Below are 23,223 nucleotides of genomic sequence, written 5' to 3' on the forward strand. Positions count from 1 at the left end.
TTTATTGAAGGTATTGAAATAAGCATTTTAGCTCTCTGGACATTTTAGCGTTGTTTACGAAATTTTGTTCCAAGCAGATACTTGTCGAACGATGGGTTGGATTCGACAAAATACGCCCAGTAACACTTCTCTGCCATGAAAGCAATCATGCTGACAACATATCCAAGACCAAGTGCTATAATCCCGGCATACATTTTGGTAAGATCAATCGTGGCTTCTTGTGGTGGTAGCTCGACGTTCGATTGGAACTGTTCAATAGCATTTGAAAGCCATTTACCAGTTAACCCTCCTTCTACTAATGCTCGAACGTAGCGGTCGACCTGTGATTTGATTGGTGAGTTTTTTTCTAAACCAATCGATATCGGCATGTTGACGACGCACTCTTTCATAATGTGCAGAGTTTGTCGGGCCTTTTCGGACTTTTGTGTTGAGCGAAGTTGGCGTAGAAGGTATATATTTTCATAGAATGCATACATGCCTTGAACTACTTGATCTACGGCTTTTTGTGGGTTGGGAGCATGTTCCAGTTTTGTGCCAATAATTTGCGAGTGGGGATCATCTGCCATTTGAAAGAATAGAAGATTTTGCTCTCCCCAAGCACCACACCTGATGGGACTTTTAGCTAAATCCTGCAGCGTGTCGATCGTCAATCGAGGAATTGGATTAGCTAAAATGGCGGTAAACGAAGCGCGGTAGGCAACAACTACTAGTACACAATATACCCAATACCAGCCAGTTAAGACGCGCAATGACCATCCAGTTGGTAATCGAGGTAATGAAACTAATAAGAGCATACTATACGTGTAGATAATGCACCCAGCAAAAGAGTCAAATATATCTTTCGGAGGCAAAGGATCATGCCAGGGTTCCGGTTTGCGCTTAAACTGTATCATACGTATTTTATGCAGTTTCATTTTTGAGTTGTAGAAATTTGATGCAACTGTCGATTGTGTATTTTTTTTTCGATTCTTTTGTGTAAATCGCAAAGACGAGTTGAACAGTTTCCTGTTGAAAAATGTTTTACACGGTGCGAGACCAGCTTTACGCGTCAATATACCAAAAATCTCCTTTGGTTTCCTGCGGCGACGATGGCTACGCTTTATCATATCATATTCTGGTTGGTAACTCTTTTCGTGACGGTGAACATAACTCATGGTACTGGAGAATGCGTAGAATACGAATCCGACAGAAAAAAGAGAAAGCAAAACTCCAGCCCACATTTCTCCGTTAAATGGCATTATGAGTGTTTTCCAGGAGTTGTCGCTGAGGGCTTCTGGTGTAAGGAATGTTAGGCACTCCGTGTTATAAGGAATCGTTAAGTCCATAAAACCGAGATGATGGTTGGTATGATGTAGATCAGCAAGCGCAAAATCGGCTCGTCCTTCATGCATCTCTCGAAGCAGGCCCGTAATCGTTCCATTCAAGCTCATCGTGCCCCATCGTTCCAGACTGGCATCAGCAGTCTCGTAAAAGTTCATCTGGAAATGCATCGATTTAGAGATTGCCTTCAGTAGCTCAACTTCTACTCCATGGTAGAGTTTTGTAAATGTTTGAATGATTGGGCGATCATTAAGACGATTATTGTCGATTTCATTTGCTGGAATAGATTTGAGGACAGCCGGTGTGTGCTCCATTACAACCACTTGCATCATCTGTCCGCGAAGATCTGCCGTTTTATCGCCAAACAAAATACTGTTTAAAATTCGAAATTTTCCAGACTGCCAGAAGTTTATCACTTTTGCAAAAAAAATTCCTTTGATCGGTATAGGAAATGGAACGGTGCTAAGTTCGTAGACTGGTAAGCTGAGCATATCTGTAGATTGGTCAGTATAGTTCACAATTGATACTTTTTGTCTTAATCTTCGTGCAAATATGACATTAACAATCCGTTTCCAAAGGTAATGCAATTCCGGAACAAACAGACGATAGTCATGGAGAATTACAAATTGAGCTCGAGTATCTATGATGCGTGTTTTATCTCCAAATCGCAGTAATCGCTCCATTTGAATACCATTGGCTAACAAGATTATGTATCCACCACAGCCTGCTCTACGTACTTCCTCCAACACGCAGTTTAGCGCAGATCGCGGGTTGAGCGTATCTTCATCTTGCGCAATTTTTGCTACGAATCGTGCTGCCTGATTAACCGTTTGGAATAGTTCCGAACTGAAGACCGCTTCATAAACTGCATCAAACACTAGCGCATAACAGTGACTAGGGTGCATTTTTGCAATCAAATCCAGTATTAACCAACGAATGTAGTCATGTTTATTGTCGGTTTCGAAGAGCTTATAATCGGCATATCTTGAATTGTTCAAATTAAACCCAATATTCAACTCTCGGCTACTCGATTGTGCTGCCGATGTTTGATTAATGGTAACACTTATAATAATCAAATAAAACCACATAGTTATCAGCCTACCGAACATTTTCAACTGATGAGGTCCTACTGTTGAATACATTGGATACAATACCTTATTAGTTATTCGACCTGATTTGATATGCAAATTAAATTTTCATTTTTCATGGAGCCTCGCGCTTTCATTTGAGTTCTACAGAGGGTTTCAACAAACGTGTACATCATGAACGTGGTCATGGACGTTCAAAATGGTGCAAAACATTGTTGGTAGTACTTAGCATGTATCCTTTTCTTCAAAAAGCTAAGCTAATCCTACCAATATCGATTATTTTTGTTCTTACGCCTATCCCTTTCATGTGAAACATTGTGATCAGATGTAGTTACCATTAAGTTTATTTTTTTTTTCATACTTCAGGGTTGTTACCTGGTTAACCTTCAGATCTACAACCGCCTACCTGGGTAAGTTTTGCGCTTTTATTTTGCAATTACTTCGAATTGAACAGTTATATCGACTCGAAATTCCTGGAATGCCTCAAGCAACATGTTCTCTATCATTCTGCCGAAAACCGACTTTTTATTTTTATTCTAAGTATTTTTTACACCATTTTTCAATTTATACCCCTTAAATCTACAACCGCCTACCCGGGTAAGTCATACGTTTTGTACGAGAGTTTATATTTTTCTGTACCAAGACAAACCACCAGTAGGTGAAAGGAGGTGCCCCTCGGGTTTTTTCTTTTTATATTTATATTGAAAACAATCCAAATTTATCTAAGACACACTATGAAAAACTGTTTTACTCCTCGAACTCCTCGAACAATTAGTAATAAGATAAACTCGAAGACGATGTACAAATATGCAAATTATGCTACATTTTGGACCACACAGCGGCAACGAAAGCATTCTAGGTGAACTTTCATAATTTGGTACACAAAATAATAATTTATTAATTGCAAGAAAATCATGATGCAACGGGTTGAATTAAATACAAAAGAAACTGTTATCGTTTGAAACAAAACGATCGAATTTATGTATATGAGCTAAGTTTTAAAATGTTAAGGCTTAAATATCAGATGTAACAATGTATAATGAAGAATTTCCTCCAGATATGCCACTGAATTTACTGAGGAACATGAACATTTCCAAAACGTAAAATTTAATAGAAAAATATTTCTACATCGTTGAAATTTCAATTTATAAGCAAAAATGTTGAAGGCACCAAGAAGTTACTTCACCAGAAACTTAAGAAGTATAAACAAACACAATAACTTATTGAAAATGTATGGTTTACAGAGTTGGCGATTGTAGATCTATGGGATAAAATATATTTGAATGAAAAAATTACTTACTTATCGAATTTTTAATATTATTATTTGAATGGGATGTGTTAGAAAACATTCTTAAGTATCATTACTGAAAATTTCAACTCACTACGGCATCTAGAACAAAAGATATTAGTTTTGAAGCACAGCAAAATGCAAACCCCCATACCAAACGTATGGCCTACCCGGGTAGGCGGTCGTATGTTAACGTAGGTATTTTTGGTCGTAGACCTGAAGGTTAAAGAAATTGAGGTTTAATTAATTTTCAGTGCAGTATTCAACTATGCTGTGTACGCTCTGCGTCAGCAGTAGGTTTCCGGACCGTTTCAAAACAAAGTGTCAATGTCAAGATTTGTTGTGCTGCAAGGCGATGCTGTGGTGTATCCAGAGAGATTTTCAATTCGAATTTGCTAACCTTAGGTGCCGAATATGGATCGCAGTTTTAATTGAAATTGCTTGGCATTTGAGCTATTAGTTGGGTGGCTATAAAATACCCAGAGGCTTTCTAAGAACCACCCGTTATTTGTTTTGCAAAGCTCATGATCCAAACTATCCAACAACGTAATGCCACGTAATGTTACAGGCGAATCATCGGCCCGGTGAATTTTCAGTTTTATCGTTCGTTATCTGGATACGTTGTTCCTAACACAAAGTAGTGCAAACATCGTTCGTTAACGCTTTTGCAAAAATAATAGAAAGGTACGAGTCTTCGAGCTTAAATATGTTTCTTCCATCATTTGTCATGGCATATACAACGTATCGATTTTTCAATGCTAGGAAACTTATTGTCAGCTTGTATCAAACTTCTAATACTAAAATTCTTCTATTTTCTTTCGTTTTGCAAATAGTCTACGGAAGTTGCCGATCACAAAAGATTCGTCATATAGGATGGATACAGTGCTGCAAACAGTTGGCGTGATTTGCATTGCACTGTTTTCAATATCGTTTGGTTATGGCACGGAAACTAAACATAATATCATATACGCGATCAATGCAGGCGGAGAAGCGCATTCTGATTCGCATGGAATTCACTATGCTAGAGATCCACTAATGGGGAAAGTCGGCACGGAGTCAGATTACGGCAGACAGTTATTAGTTATCAATAGAGTTATGCCGAATGACGAGATTCTTTATCAAACGGAGCGCTACCACCATGATACATTCGGGTACGAACTCCCATTGGCCGGCGATGGAGATTATGTACTTATTTTGAAGTTCTGTGAAGTATACTTCAATGGGCCAAATATGAAAGTGTTTGACGTACTACTGAACCGCCATACGGTTCTACCTGATCTCGACATATATGCTCTAGTAGGTAGAGGCACGGCTCATGATGAGTACGTGTATTTTTCGGTGTCGCGTGGTAGAATGTACTTCAAAGGAGATAGTTCTGAAATTCGCGGAGGCAAGGTGAAACTTGAGTTTTTGAAAGGCTTTAAAGATAACCCGAAAATCAATGCAATCGTTCTTATTAAAGACTTCGATGAGGCAAGTCTTCCTCGTTTAGGACCAATGAACAATAATAATGTAGCAAAACCGCATACGAGTGTCCATGGCGAATCGTTTGATGGATCCTTACCGGTAAACAATCACAATGGACAGTTAAATGAGTGGGGCAATGAAGTGTTGTTAGACGACATCCTCAGCGAATCTTCTGAAGAAACGACTAAGTCATCTTCAAAGCAGCGGAAAACCAGTGGCCCGAAGCAGCCAAATCCATATTCACTCGACGAATCTTCTATGATGCTTCCAGTGTTCATCGCAATCGGCGCCTTCATACCGTTGCTGTTTTGTTTATGCAAGCTGTGATGGTAATATTGGATCAAAATAATGTTTGTAGCGTTACAAAAATGTTAAAATTTCCCGCTGAGCAAATTTCACCCAGCTTGTGGAGTAATAACCAAAATACCATACAAACAATTTTTTTTTATTAGATTCCGTGGTATTTTTTTTAAGTACATTTTTTTATTTATGTTTGCTGGTATAGTATAATACTATTGTCCGGATATTCAATAACATTGGTAAGAATAACCAAGAATACTAGCTCTTCTCTTTTATTTCTGCGATCTGCTATGACATTTATTTTAGCATTGTGCAATATTTCTATGAAAAACTCATCCACACGTTAATTGTCAACTCTAATGAACCCAAACGCAGTACTTAATCAGAGATACTTCACATTAGCAATGATTCAATATGGTAGCGTACTTTGGTATTAATTTAAGGAAGGGGTTCAAGGCACCTTAAGTATTTTAGCTAGTTTAATTGTAAAAATAATGAGATGTGAATGTACCAGATATATGCGATGTAATATTATCTGTGAAATGTGATGCACTGGCTTGGTTGAACATAGATAATTTATTTTTTATTTTAATTGCAGACAATAGGTTGCTTTAAATATAAATGTTGAATGCTGGTAACTTACAATTATTGTAAAAATCCGGAGAAAACCGAAAATAGGCAATAAATTAAAACAAGCATCTGCGCAATTATTGTAACCTAGAAATGTTTTGATTTATATTATTTATTATGGATGGTTTCATCCTACAATCCTTTTAGTAAACTGAACAGCTTTACAATAAGATAAAATTATCCGAGCGTACAGTTTTTGGTCATATTTTATAGAAATCATTCACTTTACTAATCCTGCAAGGTTATATTAACTAAATTGAACGTACAACAGTTAACATACATTCCATGAATAGGCCAGGGAATCGAATACAAATTGTCGTATTTTTAACACTTTTTCCATTTATTTTAGCTGCAAGTGTGTGACACTACAAAAAAATTTCATTTATTATATTTTGAGAGATTTGTTTACAGATACATTTAAAAAACAATACTAAACATTGTATGAGCAAAAGTGGGGAATAAGAATTCTTTTCTCCATGGACAAATGTTATCCTACGAATCGTCACGACCTACTTGGGGATGCAATGGTAGCATTTCTGTTTCCAATCAATCCTTGGAGTTTGATAGTAAATAAAATAGTTTAACGCTGCAAATAGGGAAGCATCAATGAATGCAAAGAAAGTTATGATAATTTATTTTTTGTTCAACTTGTCAACTTACATCCCCGAATGCTGCGCTCGACATTTTCCTTCCGTATCGTAGAATTCACCCTCGAGACAAGCGATCATACTTCGTTGTTGAGGCTGATGAGAGGTGGTAATAGCGGCGTTTTGCCCAAAGTTAAACAATTAGTTAGTATTAATTATTGGTTCACCACTGTTTCGATACTTTGGGCTTACGATCGGTTCTACAATAACTTTCACGGGTATTTTCTGGTAATCATGGTGAATTGCAGCCGTGACAGGTTTGATCTTTATTACGTTGCTCGAAGGCGTCGCGGTAGAGGAAATGTTGGGAAAACTGGTAGGTGTTTGTGGCTTGAAGTGGTCAGAGGGATTGTGCGTCAGTGCAGTTGTTTCTGCTAAATTTATTCCAATTGATCCTTTGAGCGATGTTGTACGTATTGGAATAGCAGTGGAAGTTTTACTATAATCAGTTACAGGAGGACTTATAGTCATGCTCGAAATAGGAGCCACGTTAGTTGATTTTTGCGGCTTGCTTGTACTGGTAATCGACACAGCAGATATACCCGAGCCAAATATTGGCAACGGACTTACAGTAAGATGTGCAGGATCGTAATCGTAATCTCCATAATCGTAGACTGCATCATCACCGAAATTTCCATCCAGATTTTCTTTACCAACAGCAATTATTTTAACATCTTTAATATTCAAGTGAATATTGTATTTTCCGTTTTGGCGCTGGTCATATGTTCTAACCAACTGGAGAGGAGATTCGTTCGTGAAAGAGGCTTGGACAGCTGTGTCTCTTCTGAAGCTTGTTGGGTTTAGATTACGAAAAGCAGCACCAGACACATACGGACTATTACTGAAGTTGGTAAGAATTATTGTTAGAAGTAAACCGATATTTTGCAAAATTAATTGAAATGACGGCGGGATAATCATTTTCCGTTTGCTGCAAATGATGATTTAGCTGCAAAAATGAAATATATTAATCTATTAATTAGGATTTGTATTTGTATATCTGAATAAAATTAGCGAGTAAAAAATTTTAATTTGCAAAAGGCGAATAAGCTATTGTGAAGTTTAAAGGATTGTTACAGCATCAGCACAGTGTAGTATCGATATACTTATAAATCATCTTAGACCCATGAAATCCTAATAATAAACAGTGATCGGAGCTCTTCACGTTTTTTGTATTACTTGTAGGTATCTATTTCAAACTTATGTTGGCCCTTGCCACAAGCCATCATGGAATTTACAGAATATACTGAAAATCATCTTTGCAAAGATATTACTTTTTCACATATTTATCATTTCTTGAAAATACTTAGATGTCGTTTCTAATATAGTATTAAATAAATGAGAAGGCTGGAAATTGTGCTGATTAAAACCACTCACTAAATATATTCAATATCAACAAACGATTAGTGCGACTGCATCAGCGACGAACCTTTACAACCGGTTTTGTGGCATCTGTTATCTGCACAAAGAATAATCAAGAACTGCAAGAATAGCGGTCATGTATATCCGCTTATACCAACGAATACGCGAAAAGCTGCTCATCGTCTTGCATGGAATCTTTCTCTTTTCTTTTCACACGAAGAAATCAGGTCACTGACGATGCGAAGGGCTGTTCAAATGCCCAGACTTGATGAAATGATGCTGATTATTTTACTTTCTGCTGTATATTTTTACCCGATGGGTAAAAATTCGTCCTCATTAGTCTATCTAACTTGACTTACGTGCGCTAAAAAAACTATGCCCACTAAATTGATTTTTAAATTAAATTTAGAGCTCCAAACTTTAAAGGTCATTGCCACCGCTTAAGATTTTTTGCTAAGTGCTTTAATGAGTTAAACAAGTAGCTAAAGTAGCTAAAACCGAATCCTCCCTGATACAGGGCATATGTTTGTTAATACTGCCCTTATTGCGTTCGGACGAATGATTGAGAAGAAAAAAGGCGCAACCAACTAACATTGGTAGAATTTGTACTAACTATACGATTTCCGTACATAGGTTTTGTAAATGCAACTTATTTTATTCCTTCGTACGACAAAACCGCACGATCGATAATTTTCATATACATTTTCACCGGGGAACTGGTTCGAGTATGTTGAATGAAATGTCAAATTTTTCGATAGTAGCCTACCTGTAAATCTACGAAACTTGACAAGACCGCGTGTTGTTCCGGCGAATTGGGAATTAGATATCGGTGTAGAATAATAATATTCTAAAATTGGTGTTTAAAAGAGAATACTTTTGCAATATGTGCATAGAAACGGCCCCTCTAGTTAAATCGAACATTAACACAAGGCAAATGCAACAAAGTAAATCACTAGGGATATCACTTGAATCGGCCATGGATCGAACAACGAATGAAGATCTACGCATAAAGCGTGTTGCCGGAGGGTATATGGTTCAATATGTACCACTTTTTTCGCTGGATGGAAGGTATGGATTGCCGCTCGATCTACAACCTATGGTTATACCTAACGTAATATCTGTAATTCTGTCGTTTTAGCCTGTTGTTTGTCATTTATGAAAGTTCTATTCAAGCGTTCAGCGTGACCACCGGTGATCTTGTACGCAGCTATGAATACAGAGCTAATGAAAGTCCTCTAATCGGTGTGGTAATTGACCGTACTCAAGGAAAATACATCTATGGCTGCACCAGAGACGGTTTCATCATTTCGTGGAAGATAGATTCGGGATTGTTGATCGATAGATCCGAGATTGTGAAGGGTAAATTTGTCGCCGAATCTTTCCATGTTCTTTACGACCCGAATGGCGTTTCATCGTTTCTAGTACTTGGGACATCAACCAAAAAACTGTTTATTCAATACTGTCCACGCAAAAAGGTGGTTATAGAAGTAATCCGACCCGCAATTCACGAAAACTTGAAGTACAAACGAAGTGGGGCTCCTAAGGAAAATAACGACGCGAGTACCGTGCAGATTATTGCAGCACCAGGAGGCAACGGATTGAACTTTTTCGCTTATATAGCCAAAGACAGATGGTACTGGGTACAATTGAAGCCGAGAACGTTTGTGGGCAGTATGCCACATTGCGGAGGAGGAGAACCAGTAGTGTTGACTTGCCATCCGAAGGAAGCTATTATTGCAGTCGGAGACACATTGGGCCGTGTTGTGCTTTACCGAAATTTTCTGTCAAAAGACAAAACAATTTTCGAAACATATCATTGGCATCCGCACCCAGTTATATGTTTGGCATTTTCCAACAACGGCACGCATTTTTACTCGGGTGGTCACGAGCGTGTGCTGGTGAAGTGGAGTGTTGGGCAAGAGGAGAAGGCGGATCTGATACCCCGTCTCACTGACAGCCTTTTGAACATAGCGATTTGTCCGGAAAATGCTAAGGTAGTTTTATGCACTGCAGATAATGGAATACAAGTCATGAATGCTCTTCACAAACAAATTGCAAATGTTCAAAGTTTTTCCAAAATATCGGCGGATGTACCTGGGGACGAACTGTTTCCGGCTGGTTTACAAGTAAACCCGCGTACCCATGCCATCATTATGAACGCCCGAGTTGGGTGTATTCAGTTTTTCTCAACCCACACAAAAAGTTTGCTGCACACTTTGGACATTGCTATGCGCAATTACAACACAAAAGAAGACCGGGACGTGATCCACAACACAGTCGTTTCAAATATTTGTGTTAATGCGCATTGGTTGGCGACCGTGGAGAACTGGAACGATAACCATAACTCGATTGAAACGCGTCTAAAGTTCTGGAAGTATAACGAGTCTCGCCAAACGTATTACCTTAATACGAATTTGGAAAATGTTCATCACGGAGCAGTATATGATATGGCGTTTTCCAGTACTTCTCGCGAACGAGACTTGCAGTGCGCCACCGCTGGCCAAGACCGTCGTATTAAGCTGTGGTCCTTAGAAGAAGTTCAGACAACCAATGGAGGTGAAAAATTTGTGTGGGCATGTTTTGGTTGCGTCCAGCATCGTAATCTACCAGTGCGGTCGGTCGCTTTTTCCCAGGATTCTTCTCTGCTGGCCGGTGGATTCGGAAATGTTCTTTGCATCTGGAACCCAGATACGCTTAAGCTGAAATGTGTTCTTTCCGCTCCTAGCGGTTACGACGGATGTGTAAACAGAGCACTCATGATCTTTCCGGCCGAAACATCACAAAAGGGCGCAAAAGGCAATAAACTAATTAACCACGACGCACGGATGAAAATTATTGCTGAAATCATTGCGCTAACTAATAGTAAAGGCAAAAGTTCTTTATTCGATGATGTTACTGAAAAATGCCAGAAACTACAGCGAATCAGTCGTATGAATGCAATCCGCGATGAAATAATAGAGAGTGTTTCGGAAAATAACAAAAAGTATATCGTACAAAAAATCCAGAAAAACAGCAAGATAAATATGTCGCAAAGAGCCGAACTTTTCTATGCTCTCCGAACCACGTGTCGAACAAATGAAGAAATGAAGATTCGCATTCAAAATAAGCTGCTAACAAGCCGTCGCTCAGTCCATAAAGTTCAGCAATATCTACAGAAGATATGTGCTAATATGACCAACGCTGTACGGTTTCGTGCAGTCCGAAAGCAGCAAAACTTTTTGCGTCGACAATTGCCTTCAACACCGTTAAAAAGTGCTATATCCAACATTTTTTCTCAAAAAAACATCGCAGATCAAAGGAAGATATCGGAAAAAGAGAAAACTTCCCAAAAGGATATAATGAATGACAAGAAGAAAGTGATAGAAAATCCGATAAGAAGTTTTTTGCAAATTCATAATGTCTTCTTTTGCTACGGGCAGTTCTCCCATTTGGTAGTGGTAAACACAGAAAATCGACTCGTTGTATGGAACCTACTATCATTGAAAATTCAGGTATCTGCTGCCATTACGATCGATCGCATCGCCTTCGATCCTATTACTAACTTGATCGCTAGTTTCACCAAGGATAAGGAGCGTAAGTACATGCGTTCTACATCGTTGATAGCCGTGCCATATTCTAAGTAGTATCTTTTCTGTAGTGTATGTGTTTCTACCAAATATTCCGATGCCCTTGTATCATAGGAGTAACATGCCTAAAGTATTTGGTGCTGTATGGGTGCCTAGACGTTACCCAAGTTCGCAGTCTTTCAACGTTGACTGGCAGGCCACATCGCAGCTTTTCTTCCTCAATGAGAAACAGGTTAATAGGATACATAAAAACTCATTACAAAAACATTCATAAATTGACTGTTCGTTAACAGGAACTACTACATCTCGTCTCCGACAACAATGAAGATACGCTAGCACCAGTCGATAGTGATGACGAAGAAATCCTAGTAGCAGACGAGGGTGGAAAACAATCGTCGGTAGGATTAAAAACTCCTTTTGCAGCGATGGTCGCTAAACAGGTGGTTGGAAGCAATGTACAAAGAATTTCTGAAGTACGTTCTGGAAATAATGCTGGAGTGGCGGGAAAATCAGCTCTAAGAGATGTAAGTATATTTATTGTTTTTTTTCTGAGTTTTTTTAAAATTATTACAATAATTCTGGTGGTAATATGTATAGAACCGTGTTTGGCTTATTTTTTTTATTTCATTTCGGTCATACTATTTATTGTTAATGATAGTGAGATTGTGTGTTACATTGCATTCCTAAATATACATCATCATGCGCTGGCTAAAGTGGTTAAAATTTTATATTTTATAAATTATTCATCAAATCATTTTCACTTCGTGCTAAAATTACGGGTTACGTAAACGCTATAGAGAATAGAAACAGCAATATAAAGTGCATTAAGGATAGGGTTCCATAATTATTTTCTGGATATATTGATTCTCTTAATATTCTACTGTTCGAATATGCTTGTTATATAGGTATTGTCTATCTATCATTTGGCTTAAATTATTCCCTACGGATACGTTACGGAAAGGGGTTTTCCATAAACCATAATGGTATTATATATTTTCATCTTGTTGAATATTGAGCAAAAAAAATAGAATAACGCATAGGAAGCAAAGGGAGAACTATATATTAATTTGTTTTCAAACAATTTGTTCGATATTTATATCATATCATTTGGCCGTCGCAGCATGTGAAGTCGATAGTTACGACAGCGTCGCATCAGATGAATGTCATGCTTGAAATACCGCAGGCAATGCCACTGAGGTATATCTCGCATCGACTGAGCTGCCTATGAAACAAAGACAACATATAAGTTTAACACACAACCATTTTTTGATGAACAATCCACGATTTTACTGATAGTATAGAGACTGAAGAACAACATCTGCTCATCCGAATAGGTAGAATGAGTTATTAAGCGGAAGCAGATTTGTGAGTACATACCTCTTCAGGATCGGCAAAAATCAGGCTGTCTACTATTTCAGGGTTGGTCACTGGCCAACAATGGACGAGTGTTGTGCCAAAGGTACAAACCGCTACCACAAGCGATATAAGAAGCCCGTAAAAGTACATATTGTTGTAAAATAACACGTTCTCGATTTGTTACAACCTCACAGAATTTTACGAAGTATATTAATCTTCTATGCTCTAGAACAAACATCAGAATGGGTAAAAATGTTACAATTTGAAATTAACACTTGCTGTACTTTTAATGTAGTAAACAAAAAAGCTCTATGAAGACTATGGTTTTATTGAATAAGTTAATAGAAACAAAAGCAAAAATAAAATTTGCTAAATTGGCTTACCGTAAAATGTTGGCAGACTACGGAAACAATGAACTGTGATCTGTGCAATCGGCACAGTGCTTTTAATCATCTCACATAATTCAGATCGACGCTTATATAGTAATTGCGGATTACAAATTTCGTGGAGAGAGACGCATCCAGGATGAAGACTCGACGGGTTGTCGCTGTACCTGTCGAAAGCATCTTTGCTGAAAATGTCGTTTATTTATTTATACACCCACTGCGTTCGACTTTTTGCTAATCGCGAATCCTGTATACGACGTATGATATATTACTTAAAGGACATTTGCCAACCTGCAAACGGCAATCAAATCAACAACGGGTCGTCTTACAAAATGGAACTTGTATATTATGGGGTAAACTTAATGAAACAATATCCCTTTTTGAATAAATGCATAAAGATGAATAAATATAAATTATGCACTAACTGGGACCTGGGTAGCCGTACCGTAGCCGTATAAAATCGACCCACGAGCGATGGAACCTCCCCTCGGTTGCGTTGCCAGACCCCCTTCCCTTGTACTAGACGACTCATTATCTAGGGGCAAGTATCGTAATGCCTTAATCCACGTAATTAACGTATAGAGTTATAATTGTTTAGCTTTCTATTTAAGGATGGATGATGAGTCCCATCTCTTACCCCAACATAGTTTTGAGAATGGCGGAGTTATCTTAAGATATTTGTGAGCAATTAACAAAGCAAATCACGAAGTGGTGGTATCAAAGTGACCATTCACGAAACCGACCAGTCAGCTTTCTTTTCCTTGCATACAGCGCTTGGCACAACGTTCAAAACACAGAAATAATGAAATATACTCTCCGGGGTGCACGGCCAAAAAATGCTCTCTCTCCTATTCGTGTGGCCGTATCTCACTTGTCCAACATATGGAGGGGAGTTACCACTTTCAAGGATTGGCATATTGCAAACCTTATTCGTCAGACAGTCGGTCCCGTCAAAAAAATCATCAATGGATTAATTCGAGGTGCCTGCCACGTGATTGCAAAAAAGCGGCCGATGCAGTTCCTACAGAAAGATCAACTTAAAATTCCACTTTTACGCGCGCGTAAACTTTTCACATTTTACTGGGTTTTACTACGCTTGAACTCGCGAACATTTAAAGCCTCGTCAATCTCTCTTGGCATGCTGTTGCACCATTGTACCTCTTTACAAAATATTACACCTTTTAAGATACTGTGTTTCTTGTTGGATAATGAAAAATAATTCAATAACTATATATTGTTTTTTCTTTTCTAGATTGTTGGTTCATCTTCTCATACAATGGCTCCAGTAAATTTATTGTGTAGGGATTTTCTGCGATCGTTACTTATCAGCGGGGATAATCGGGTAAAGGAAGGCAATTTGCAAGACCAGCAGAGGCAGGGCACATCCAACGCTGATCCAACAGACAAAGCTGTCTTTTGTGAGATCGGTAATAATTTTTTAAATGCTACAAATGATCCTGCTGTTGATTTTAGAAACGAAGATGAAGTTAGTTCGAATGATAGCATGATTCAATTAAAGCAAAAGATTAATACGCGTAAAGCAACTGCTGCTGCAGTTAGCCAAATGAAGCAAAATCATATATCTAGAACTGCAAATGTGTTAAGCATGAAACTGAAAAAGTTGCCTGATGAATTAATAGAAATATTTTTTTAAATACCTCAGCGATACACTTGAAAAAGTTTTAGTTTTAGCCCAATCACTATCGTAAAAGTCGTTGTGAAAAATAAAATGTCTTTCATTTTTTGCAATTTGAAAAATGAACACGGCACACAACTGTTCAAATGTTATTCAAATAATGTTTTCCATTCAAATTTTCTAAACTTGCCTCGGGCTTCAAATTGTGTAAAACTTAATCTATGGTATTTCAAATAATAAAAAAACAGTTTAAACAAATGTCGCTTTCGCTGGAATATGATAGAGCAGATTGTGCGTGTTTTTGGCGGATTTGATAGCCAACTCAAACGAGATTATCAGCGGGGTGCGCATTACATTTGCGTTTTCATCGAAATGGAAAAAAAAATTTCCAATTGAAAAAAGTTATGATGCAAGGAATCTTATGTTTTTTATGGCTATGGAAGCTTTAATTTTCGTTCATGTATTGTTTCACCAATACTGCCAACCACCACAGATTGCCTCTTGAGGAATTGCATGCGCATCTAGTTATTCCTACCAATACTTCCATCTACATTACAACGTGACGAGTTGGAGTGTTCCAGATTTCCGATAACCTTTATTCGTTTGATAACCAGTTGTCTCGCTACCACTCGTAGAAATGTCAGCTTCAAGTGATCAAGTTTATTATTCGGTTGACCAATTTGGTATAAGTAAAAGAGATTTAGAGACAATTTGGCAAACATATTTTAGATCCCATCACGCTGTGCAAGTACATGGACGAGTACGTTCTTTTGCAAAGGACCGTGTCGGATATCTTGGAGATCACTTCATGTTGGTGTTGGAATCCAGTGAATGTTCCGAGTCCTCAGTAGAACTATTCCTCAAAGTATTACCATCAGGCATTCCTGCCCTTACTGATTATCTGCATTCGATAGGAACTGCTCGTAAGGAGTCCAATATGTACCGTGAATTACTTCCAAAAATGGGACAATTTTCCCGTTTTGCTCCACAATGTTTCCTTGCATTAGAACCAGCTGGACAACTGTTAGTATTGGAGAATCTACACGTTCAAGGTTTCCGAAACATTCCCAACGAATCAGCTGGCATTTTCGATAAGGAACATTTAAAATGCGCATTGGTTGCCCTGGCCAAATATCATTCTGCTTCGTTGCTTTTAGAGAAGGAAACTGGCGAAAGTTTAATAGTTCTTGCCCCAGGAGTGTTGGAAGAAAACGCTTGGGTTCGAAAAGAAAATAATCCAAGAGTGAAAGAACTAGACAATGCAATAGATGTTTTACTTGCAATGGTACGAATGATTGAAAAAGATAATCCACAACTAATAGCGATTCTGGAGAAACTACCAAAGTTTATGCAACAAATCTACGAACTCGTAAAACCATCCAGCGTATACAGGAATGTTGCTTGCCACGGTGATCTTTGGTCCAATAATATGATGTTCCGATATACTGCCGTTGATGGACGGTCGATACCGCTGGAGTGTTTGATAATAGACTATCAGTTCACACGGTACGCTCCTCCTGCATACGATTTAAATATGCTCATCACCCTGACAACAACTGGCCACTTTCGACGGATTCATCGCGAGGAGCTGATTCGGTTCTACTACCAACGAGTGCTAGAGGAGCTGAAATGCCATCATTTGGATTGCGATTTACCTGGCGAACTAAACGAGGAATCGTTTTACAAATCTTGTGAAACGTATAAAATATCCGGCTTAATTGACAATTTTCTAATGAACCACGTTACGCTGCTTCCGCGAGACTATGTAAATAAGATATTTTCTTCTGCTGAATGTTATAATAGTTTTAGCGGAGAATCCAAAATCAAAATGTGCTTAGAGGTCTTAGAGAACGATAAGGTTTATCGTGAGAGAATCATAGGTATAATTAGAGATTTAATTGAAGTTATATAATTTGAATTTTTAGTTTGTAATACCATTCATAAGTTTTGCTTTATTCAAAAACGTTGAACATAGTGTACTAATAAAACTTGTAAACAGTAGGGTAGGGTTCTAATAAATTACAAATTCACACCCAAATTCATTCACATATTCAGTGTACAGTATTATTAAGCTATTTATGGAGAACCTTGATAATCATCGAATGGAATGGTGCATTTTGATATGCTATTTATCAACCAAATACTCTAATATTTCTGTTACTATGTCATCCATGGTTTCACGATAGAAACGATCGCAATCGTAATATTTTAAAATAAAATCATCCCGATTTTCCATAGATATCCGTGTGTAGGTATCGGGATCACTTTCGTGTAACTGATCCAATACTCCCGTGGGAAAGTTGACGAATCCTTGCAGCACACCAGCCCAAATGAGCCCAACTATCCTATAGTATTTAAGACTCCGCTCAAATTCTTTCCTGGAGAGTATAGAACGGCCATTCAGACCGAAGCTAATTAGCTTACGTTGCAGAGATTCGTAATAGTATTCAATGTACGAATCTGTAGAACATTTTCGCTGCACACGATTTGTCAGCTGATACAGAGCACACATGAAATCGAAAGCGGGAGGTAAATACCGTGCCAGCTGAAAATCTACCAACACACAGTCTATCGGATTAGTGAAATGGTCATCTTTTTCGGCAAACTTGAACAAAATATTGTTAAACCACAAGTCACGATGAACTATCACCGAACGAAACTGATTCGTACATTTCACTAGGGTGTAGCTTTGCTCCAAGACGCTCCACAATTGGTCTTTGATTGCTGAACGCTGTGACGCATCATTCGCAAGTCGATTTAATGCAATTGCATAAATACCCTGTAGTAAATGATAGTTAACAAAGAATTAGCACATTTAGTAAAAATATATTTGATTCTATAATCCTAATTTAGCGCCACTTACTTTTAGACCTGCTACAAACCAACCACTTTTCGGTGTGAAGGTGGTTTCAAACAGTATTTCATCATTGAAAAGTGAACCAATGGATTTTCCTTCAAGGTGCTCGATTTCAAACTGAATAGAACATGCATGCATTTGGGCCAGGCGATCGAAGACCAATTTCATATGAGCATCATTGAAGGGCGTTTGAAATGGCATAGCTCGAAATCCCGATTTTGTAAGATCTTCCATGACTATCAAGTCGCTTCGAGCTAGAAAACATTCTGGAGCCCACTTCATCTCGTCGATCGGCTTGCGTTCGTAGCTTTGAAAGATCTTACTGTACAAGTCAGCTTCCTTCCGAAAAATGCCCCATTCTTCTACAGCAGTTTTCAGGACCGCATCATGATAAGGAAGCGATTTTGCAAAATATTGCCTTGATTCAACGACGTTGGATTCCTGCAGCAGTTAAATTTGTTATTTTACATTCAGTTGCTAACGCTGAACCAGAAGATTGCGTAACTTACAGCTTGAAAGTGGATTGTGATAAAGAAGTACTGGCCTAGATAACCTGGGTGACCAGGAAGCTTTTTGATTTCATATTTTAAAATGTTTATGCTTGCATTACGAGAAAGTTTAACATCTTGGCGAATTATAATAGCACAATCGTCTTTGGAAAGGATACCGTCGCAAAAATTCATCGTAAGACGTAAGAAGGTTGCGGAGAATTTGTGAAAGTGACCTTACCGGATAGCGCAAAATAGCAAACTGAAGTTACGGCTCTTGAAGCCAGTTCCACTTTAAACGGCTTGAAACAGATTCCTACAATGAATAAATCTGTACTTAATTGAATTATCTTGCTAGATGCTGTTTGCAAAGATGTTAGCCTCATCCACTAGTTTGCGATATCTCTGTCGCTCTCGTATCACTGAACTGTGACTGTGTAAATATATATCATTAAAATTGTGCTTACAGCACCCAATTAAACATACATATTTTAAAAACTCTTATCATTTGTGAGCACTTCTGCTGGCTTCTGTAATTGTATGCGCCAGTTCAAACTAAAATAGTAAATGTAAAAGGAGGTAAACAATAATCTTTTGTGATATAAATTGAATTTGTCTTATCATGTGACTTTATTCACGATTAATTAATTCCTTACAAGAAACATACAATTTGCTATGAACATTTATTCTCCATACGTTACCCTCACGTTCCCCGGGTTTTGAGCGAAACGTCAAAATCAGCTGCTTATACGCCATCCGTGATAGCCATTTTGAGGGCACGATATCATTCATGGTAATTGTGTGACATTTTAAACACCTGAAACACATTATTGTTGAGAACGGCCAATAGGATAGAGGTCTTGATGGGAAAACATTACAAGTACGCATCGATCTAAAGTAGATCTATAGAACAGTGACGTGTACGCTGCATGCAGAAACTATCTGTCTAGCAAATTGTTGAAAGTGGAAGAGCTCCCATTGCTCCACTTTGTATCGAATCTGTCGGAATTACAATGTGGAAGTTTGAAAGCTAAGGAAAAAAATAAACCAACTTCGTAGACCACTACCATATTCAGCCAAATAGTTTGAATACGCTGAACTTTCCACCCATTGCGTTCGGGTATACTGATATGGTGGTTTTGTTGGAGTTGATTACGTCATTACAGTGAGAATAAGCAAATCATCGTGCGCTAGAAGCTATTAGTTTGGTTATCAAAGCTACGATCGAACATTTTAAGCGTAAGGTTGCTATGTGGAAGAGGCTATGGATCCCGTGAACTTAAAAGTGATCAGTAAAGAGGATGTTCAAGCCGTGCTGGAGCACAGTAATATTTCTTACGGCAAAGTTGAATCGTATTGCTTGAAACGACTAGCTGATGAACCCATCGGATATTTGGCGGACCATTTAACGCTACGGGTAGTACTGGATAATGGTGCACAAAACGAGCAAAAGCAACCAGCAACCAAAGCCTCCAGGAGGGTAGCTACGAACGCTATTGCGTCATCGAATTCGAATTCCGTTTCATACTTCGTGAAGATGCTTCCGGAAACTAACCCTAAGCTAGCCGAATACATAGGAGAGATGGGGTGCTTCAGTAAAGAAATATTCGTCTACAGCAAGCTACTGCCGGAGTTGACCCGGAATGTACGTGGCATTGGTACGTTTGTGGCAAGCGTGTACCTGACGAAGGATAACAGCCTGATTGTCTTCGACGATCTTAAACAACAAGACTATACAATGATGCTCGATAGAGGTTCGAGTTTGCTAGATCAGGCGCATATTGAAGTGGCGTTGAAAACCATCGCTAAATTACATGCAACGTCTTTAATATACGAGGAATGCAACAATATCAAGCTGGCTGATGCGTGCAGAAAGCTCACTGATACTAATGGGAGGAATATGATGGAAGAAAACGTGTACGTAAATTGCGACAAATACGTTCGAACAACGAACTTGGAAAACTGTATTGAAGTAATGTGCGAAGTAACTAAAAGGATCGATAAATACCGAAATTCAGCCCAGCTGATCTATATTCTGGAACAGATTCCCAGATTGATGAGGAGAATATATGAATTCGCCAAAACTTCGGAAAAGTATCGAAATGTATTGAATCATGGGGATCTTTGGTGTAACAATATCATGTTTAAATACGCAGAGTTGGCAAATGAAGGCAAGTACCATTAGTGATAATTTATGAAATACTGTTTGACCTTATATGCAAAATTAATTAAAATTATATTATGTTTTGGTTCATTTCACAGTACAACCGATCGATGCCAAACTGGTTGACTTTCAATTTTCTCGCATTGCTCCCCCAGCGTACGACGTCATGGCTCTGATAATGATATCTACCTTAAGTACCTTTAGGGAGCCTCTTTTAGAACACTGGAAAAATGTGTACTATGATCACTTAAAAACGTTTTGCAAAGCTAATGAGGTTGATGTAGAAACAATTCTACCAAGATCCGTTTTTCTTGAGTCGTGCCTACACTACCATCTAGCAGGATTAATTGAAAGCTGCATGTATTTCCACTGGCCACCGGAGCAAGATTGTTATGAGTGGAGCGACAGTGTATCGGACGAATTTGACTGTAAATCAAACTCGACTGTTTTTGTTCGTGCAAGCATACGGGGTTTCGAAAAGTACGAACAATACCGTAATCGTATAAGTGATATGATCACGCAGATTGTTGATAAATACGTGATAGCACAATAAAGAAAGTATGGTGGTTTAAGGAGCAAATTCCTTGCGAGTATTATAATTCTTTTCAAAATGATTAAACATGTAAAAGTTGCAAATGCTTATTTTGAGTCATAACCACTAGTTTAAAAAAAACGCAGCATTGCAAAGAATTTAACTTCAGTTTTCACCAGGATAAACCTAGTTATCATCCAGTACCTTATGATTGGGCAAATTAAACACCAGACTGGGGATTCCTCAATTAATCTGTTGATTATAAAAATAAACTATGAACGTATCAAAAAAAGTGATACTTAGGTTGATGATGTCGGTTATATTAGAGCGACTTTGGGAAAATTAAACGGAGTTTTGACAATCGATGAGACGACCCCTGCGTTAGAACAGTTGTAGCTGTCATGGCGAGGCTACGATCCCACCTCCTGTTATATGGTATGGAATTGAAATCACGGATCATAAGCAAGATTTTTGCAGCAAAACGTAAATAATGGAATCAATTTGCTTGTGCTGTTTGATGGAAACTATATCTTCTTGCAGGCTTGAAGCCAATTGTGAATTCTCACCAGAAGAGTGTAACGACGTTTTACCATCCTACATTCCTTTCAGTGAAATCTATTCTCAACTTACTCAGATTCAGCCATTTACGAAAGGATTACCTTCCTCGCTAATGCCGAACGTAATATGTCTTCATTGTGCAGTTATGTTGAAGGATTTTTATCTGTTTCGAATAAGAACTCAAAAGTGCTACGAAGAGCTTCAGACAAAGGCCAACATTGCTCAGATAATAAGTCATCTGGAGAAGAGTAGCGTTGGTAGCGTTAGATCTGAAAGAAATGAAGAAGACATTGGGCAAATTGCAGTTGGTCAAGGAGTTAATCAAGGAGTCAAGGAGGAAGAGGTCCCAGAGAAAGCTTCAGACCACGCCCAACGAAAAGGTCCATTTCGCTGTACGGTATGCGAAAAAGTATTCAAAATGCGCAAGCTTCTTTTACGCCATGAGGAAATCCACCTTCAAGAGAAGCGTCATCATTGTCAATATTGCAACAAGGATTTCGTTGCCAAAGCGTCGTGTTACAATCACGAATTAAAAGTGCATGGACATCGCAAGAGTAAAAAAGAGCCTCGCAACAAGCAACAATACGTAAAAAATCCAAACGACGATGAAAATTTGTGTGTACTGCTTCAAAGCAAAGCCAATTTATCAGCAGTGATGTCAATGGATAAAAAGCGTTGCGTAGAGAAACTATTCCCCTGTGATCTTTGTTCAAAAAGCTTTACACGAAAATCGTCATTGAATGATCACAAAATGGTACTTCATGCCGGAATAAGACAGTACACATGCCATATTTGCAATCGTGCATTTGGTAAAGAAGATTCTCTAAAGACACATTTAGCACAACATTTGGGTAAAAATCACCGATGCATATTGTGTGGTAAAGCATTCGCCAGAGGTAGTTTTCTACGTAAACACTTGCAGAATCACGATTCTCCGGAGTCCGCACGGAAATATGAATGTTCAATTTGTCTTAAAAGGTTCATCGCTAGGAGTCATCTATCCGATCACGAACGTATCCATACCGATAAGCGCCCCTACAAGTGCAATGTTTGCGGTGATTGTTTTCGACAGAAACAACAGCTGAAAATTCACAGTTACCAACATTTTGGTAAGCCTTTCCGATGCAACGAGTGTAACGAAGGGTACGGATCACGATCGAGACTCCAAGCACATGTAGAGAAACACTATCGGAAAGCAAACGAAGCAGAAGAAGATGCCACACCAGTGCAACCTGATTTTGGCGATAAGGTAGTAAATGAGGAGATACTGAATGAAATTTGCTTCCAAATTGATTCTAATCCAATAATTTTACAAAACATTGAAGCCGATGGTGTCAGCCTTATTTGCAGTAATAGCGAACAAATAGTTTTTCTAGCAGATGATGATAGTATGAACCTTTTGCCAGAGATGTTAGGCTAGTAATATTACTGTAAATAATTTTGAATTTGTATGCAGGAGTGTTCCCCAACATAAAGTACGAAATAAATTAATTAAAATTTAATGGTTAACAAAATGTACCAGGAGATTTTGTATAATTCTCTAACACAAACCTACAGTCATTCCGACCACACGTGTCGTTT

The 23,223-nt window shown here is 38.3% G+C and overlaps 8 protein-coding genes across 10 annotated transcripts; 5 read left to right on the top strand and 3 right to left on the bottom strand.

The window, feature by feature from the left end:
- The first annotated feature begins 200 nt into the window (after window positions 1-200).
- On the top strand, window positions 201-5,601 carry LOC131282389 (malectin-A). 3 transcript variants are annotated; one of them, XM_058311840.1, is made up of 2 exons: window positions 201-334; window positions 4,530-5,601. In XM_058311840.1, the coding sequence occupies exon 2, from the start codon at window positions 4,570-4,572 to the stop codon at window positions 5,488-5,490; it is 921 nt and encodes a 306-aa protein (XP_058167823.1). In that variant the 5' UTR covers window positions 201-334; window positions 4,530-4,569; the 3' UTR covers window positions 5,491-5,601. The 3 variants fall into 3 exon arrangements, with proteins under 3 accessions (XP_058167823.1, XP_058167821.1, XP_058167822.1); XM_058311838.1 differs by lacking the exon at window positions 201-334 and adding an exon at window positions 1,007-1,117; XM_058311839.1 differs by lacking the exon at window positions 201-334 and adding an exon at window positions 4,309-4,380.
- A 1,280-nt stretch (window positions 5,602-6,881) lies between these two features.
- LOC131282850 (uncharacterized) lies at window positions 6,882-7,963 on the bottom strand. The gene is made up of 2 exons (XM_058312392.1): window positions 7,917-7,963; window positions 6,882-7,467 (listed from the first exon to the last, which is right to left on the bottom strand). Exons 1-2 carry the CDS (start codon window positions 7,961-7,963, stop codon window positions 6,882-6,884), a joined length of 633 nt encoding a protein of 210 aa, XP_058168375.1.
- A 956-nt stretch (window positions 7,964-8,919) lies between these two features.
- On the top strand, window positions 8,920-15,121 carry LOC131282550 (WD repeat-containing protein 75). Its single transcript, XM_058312046.1, has 5 exons — window positions 8,920-9,167; window positions 9,238-11,672; window positions 11,737-11,897; window positions 11,959-12,189; window positions 14,660-15,121. The coding sequence occupies exons 1-5, from the start codon at window positions 8,983-8,985 to the stop codon at window positions 15,059-15,061; spliced, it is 3,414 nt and encodes a 1,137-aa protein (XP_058168029.1). The 5' UTR covers window positions 8,920-8,982; the 3' UTR covers window positions 15,062-15,121.
- LOC131282551 (uncharacterized) lies at window positions 12,759-13,171 on the bottom strand. Its single transcript, XM_058312047.1, has 2 exons — window positions 13,043-13,171; window positions 12,759-12,887 (listed from the first exon to the last, which is right to left on the bottom strand). The coding sequence occupies exons 1-2, from the start codon at window positions 13,169-13,171 to the stop codon at window positions 12,759-12,761; spliced, it is 258 nt and encodes an 85-aa protein (XP_058168030.1).
- Window positions 15,122-15,680: 559 nt separating the features above from the next.
- Window positions 15,681-16,955, top strand: LOC131282853 (uncharacterized). Its single transcript, XM_058312396.1, has one exon. It carries the CDS (start codon window positions 15,681-15,683, stop codon window positions 16,953-16,955), a length of 1,275 nt encoding a protein of 424 aa, XP_058168379.1.
- Window positions 16,956-17,168: 213 nt separating this feature from the next.
- On the bottom strand, window positions 17,169-18,583 carry LOC131282856 (uncharacterized). The gene is made up of 3 exons (XM_058312400.1): window positions 18,410-18,583; window positions 17,907-18,341; window positions 17,169-17,822 (listed from the first exon to the last, which is right to left on the bottom strand). The coding sequence occupies exons 1-3, from the start codon at window positions 18,581-18,583 to the stop codon at window positions 17,169-17,171; spliced, it is 1,263 nt and encodes a 420-aa protein (XP_058168383.1).
- A 1,322-nt stretch (window positions 18,584-19,905) lies between these two features.
- On the top strand, window positions 19,906-21,137 carry LOC131289082 (uncharacterized). The gene is made up of 2 exons (XM_058318284.1): window positions 19,906-20,559; window positions 20,651-21,137. Exons 1-2 carry the CDS (start codon window positions 19,926-19,928, stop codon window positions 21,103-21,105), a joined length of 1,089 nt encoding a protein of 362 aa, XP_058174267.1. The 5' UTR covers window positions 19,906-19,925; the 3' UTR covers window positions 21,106-21,137.
- A 392-nt stretch (window positions 21,138-21,529) lies between these two features.
- LOC131282858 (zinc finger protein 347-like) lies at window positions 21,530-23,062 on the top strand. The gene has a single exon (XM_058312402.1). It carries the CDS (start codon window positions 21,575-21,577, stop codon window positions 23,060-23,062), a length of 1,488 nt encoding a protein of 495 aa, XP_058168385.1. The 5' UTR covers window positions 21,530-21,574.
- Window positions 23,063-23,223: the final 161 nt, after the last annotated feature.

The sequence above is a fragment of the Anopheles ziemanni genome, chromosome 2 (assembly GCF_943734765.1).
Source record: "Anopheles ziemanni chromosome 2, idAnoZiCoDA_A2_x.2, whole genome shotgun sequence".
In the NCBI taxonomy this organism is placed as follows: Eukaryota; Metazoa; Arthropoda; class Insecta; order Diptera; family Culicidae; genus Anopheles; species Anopheles ziemanni.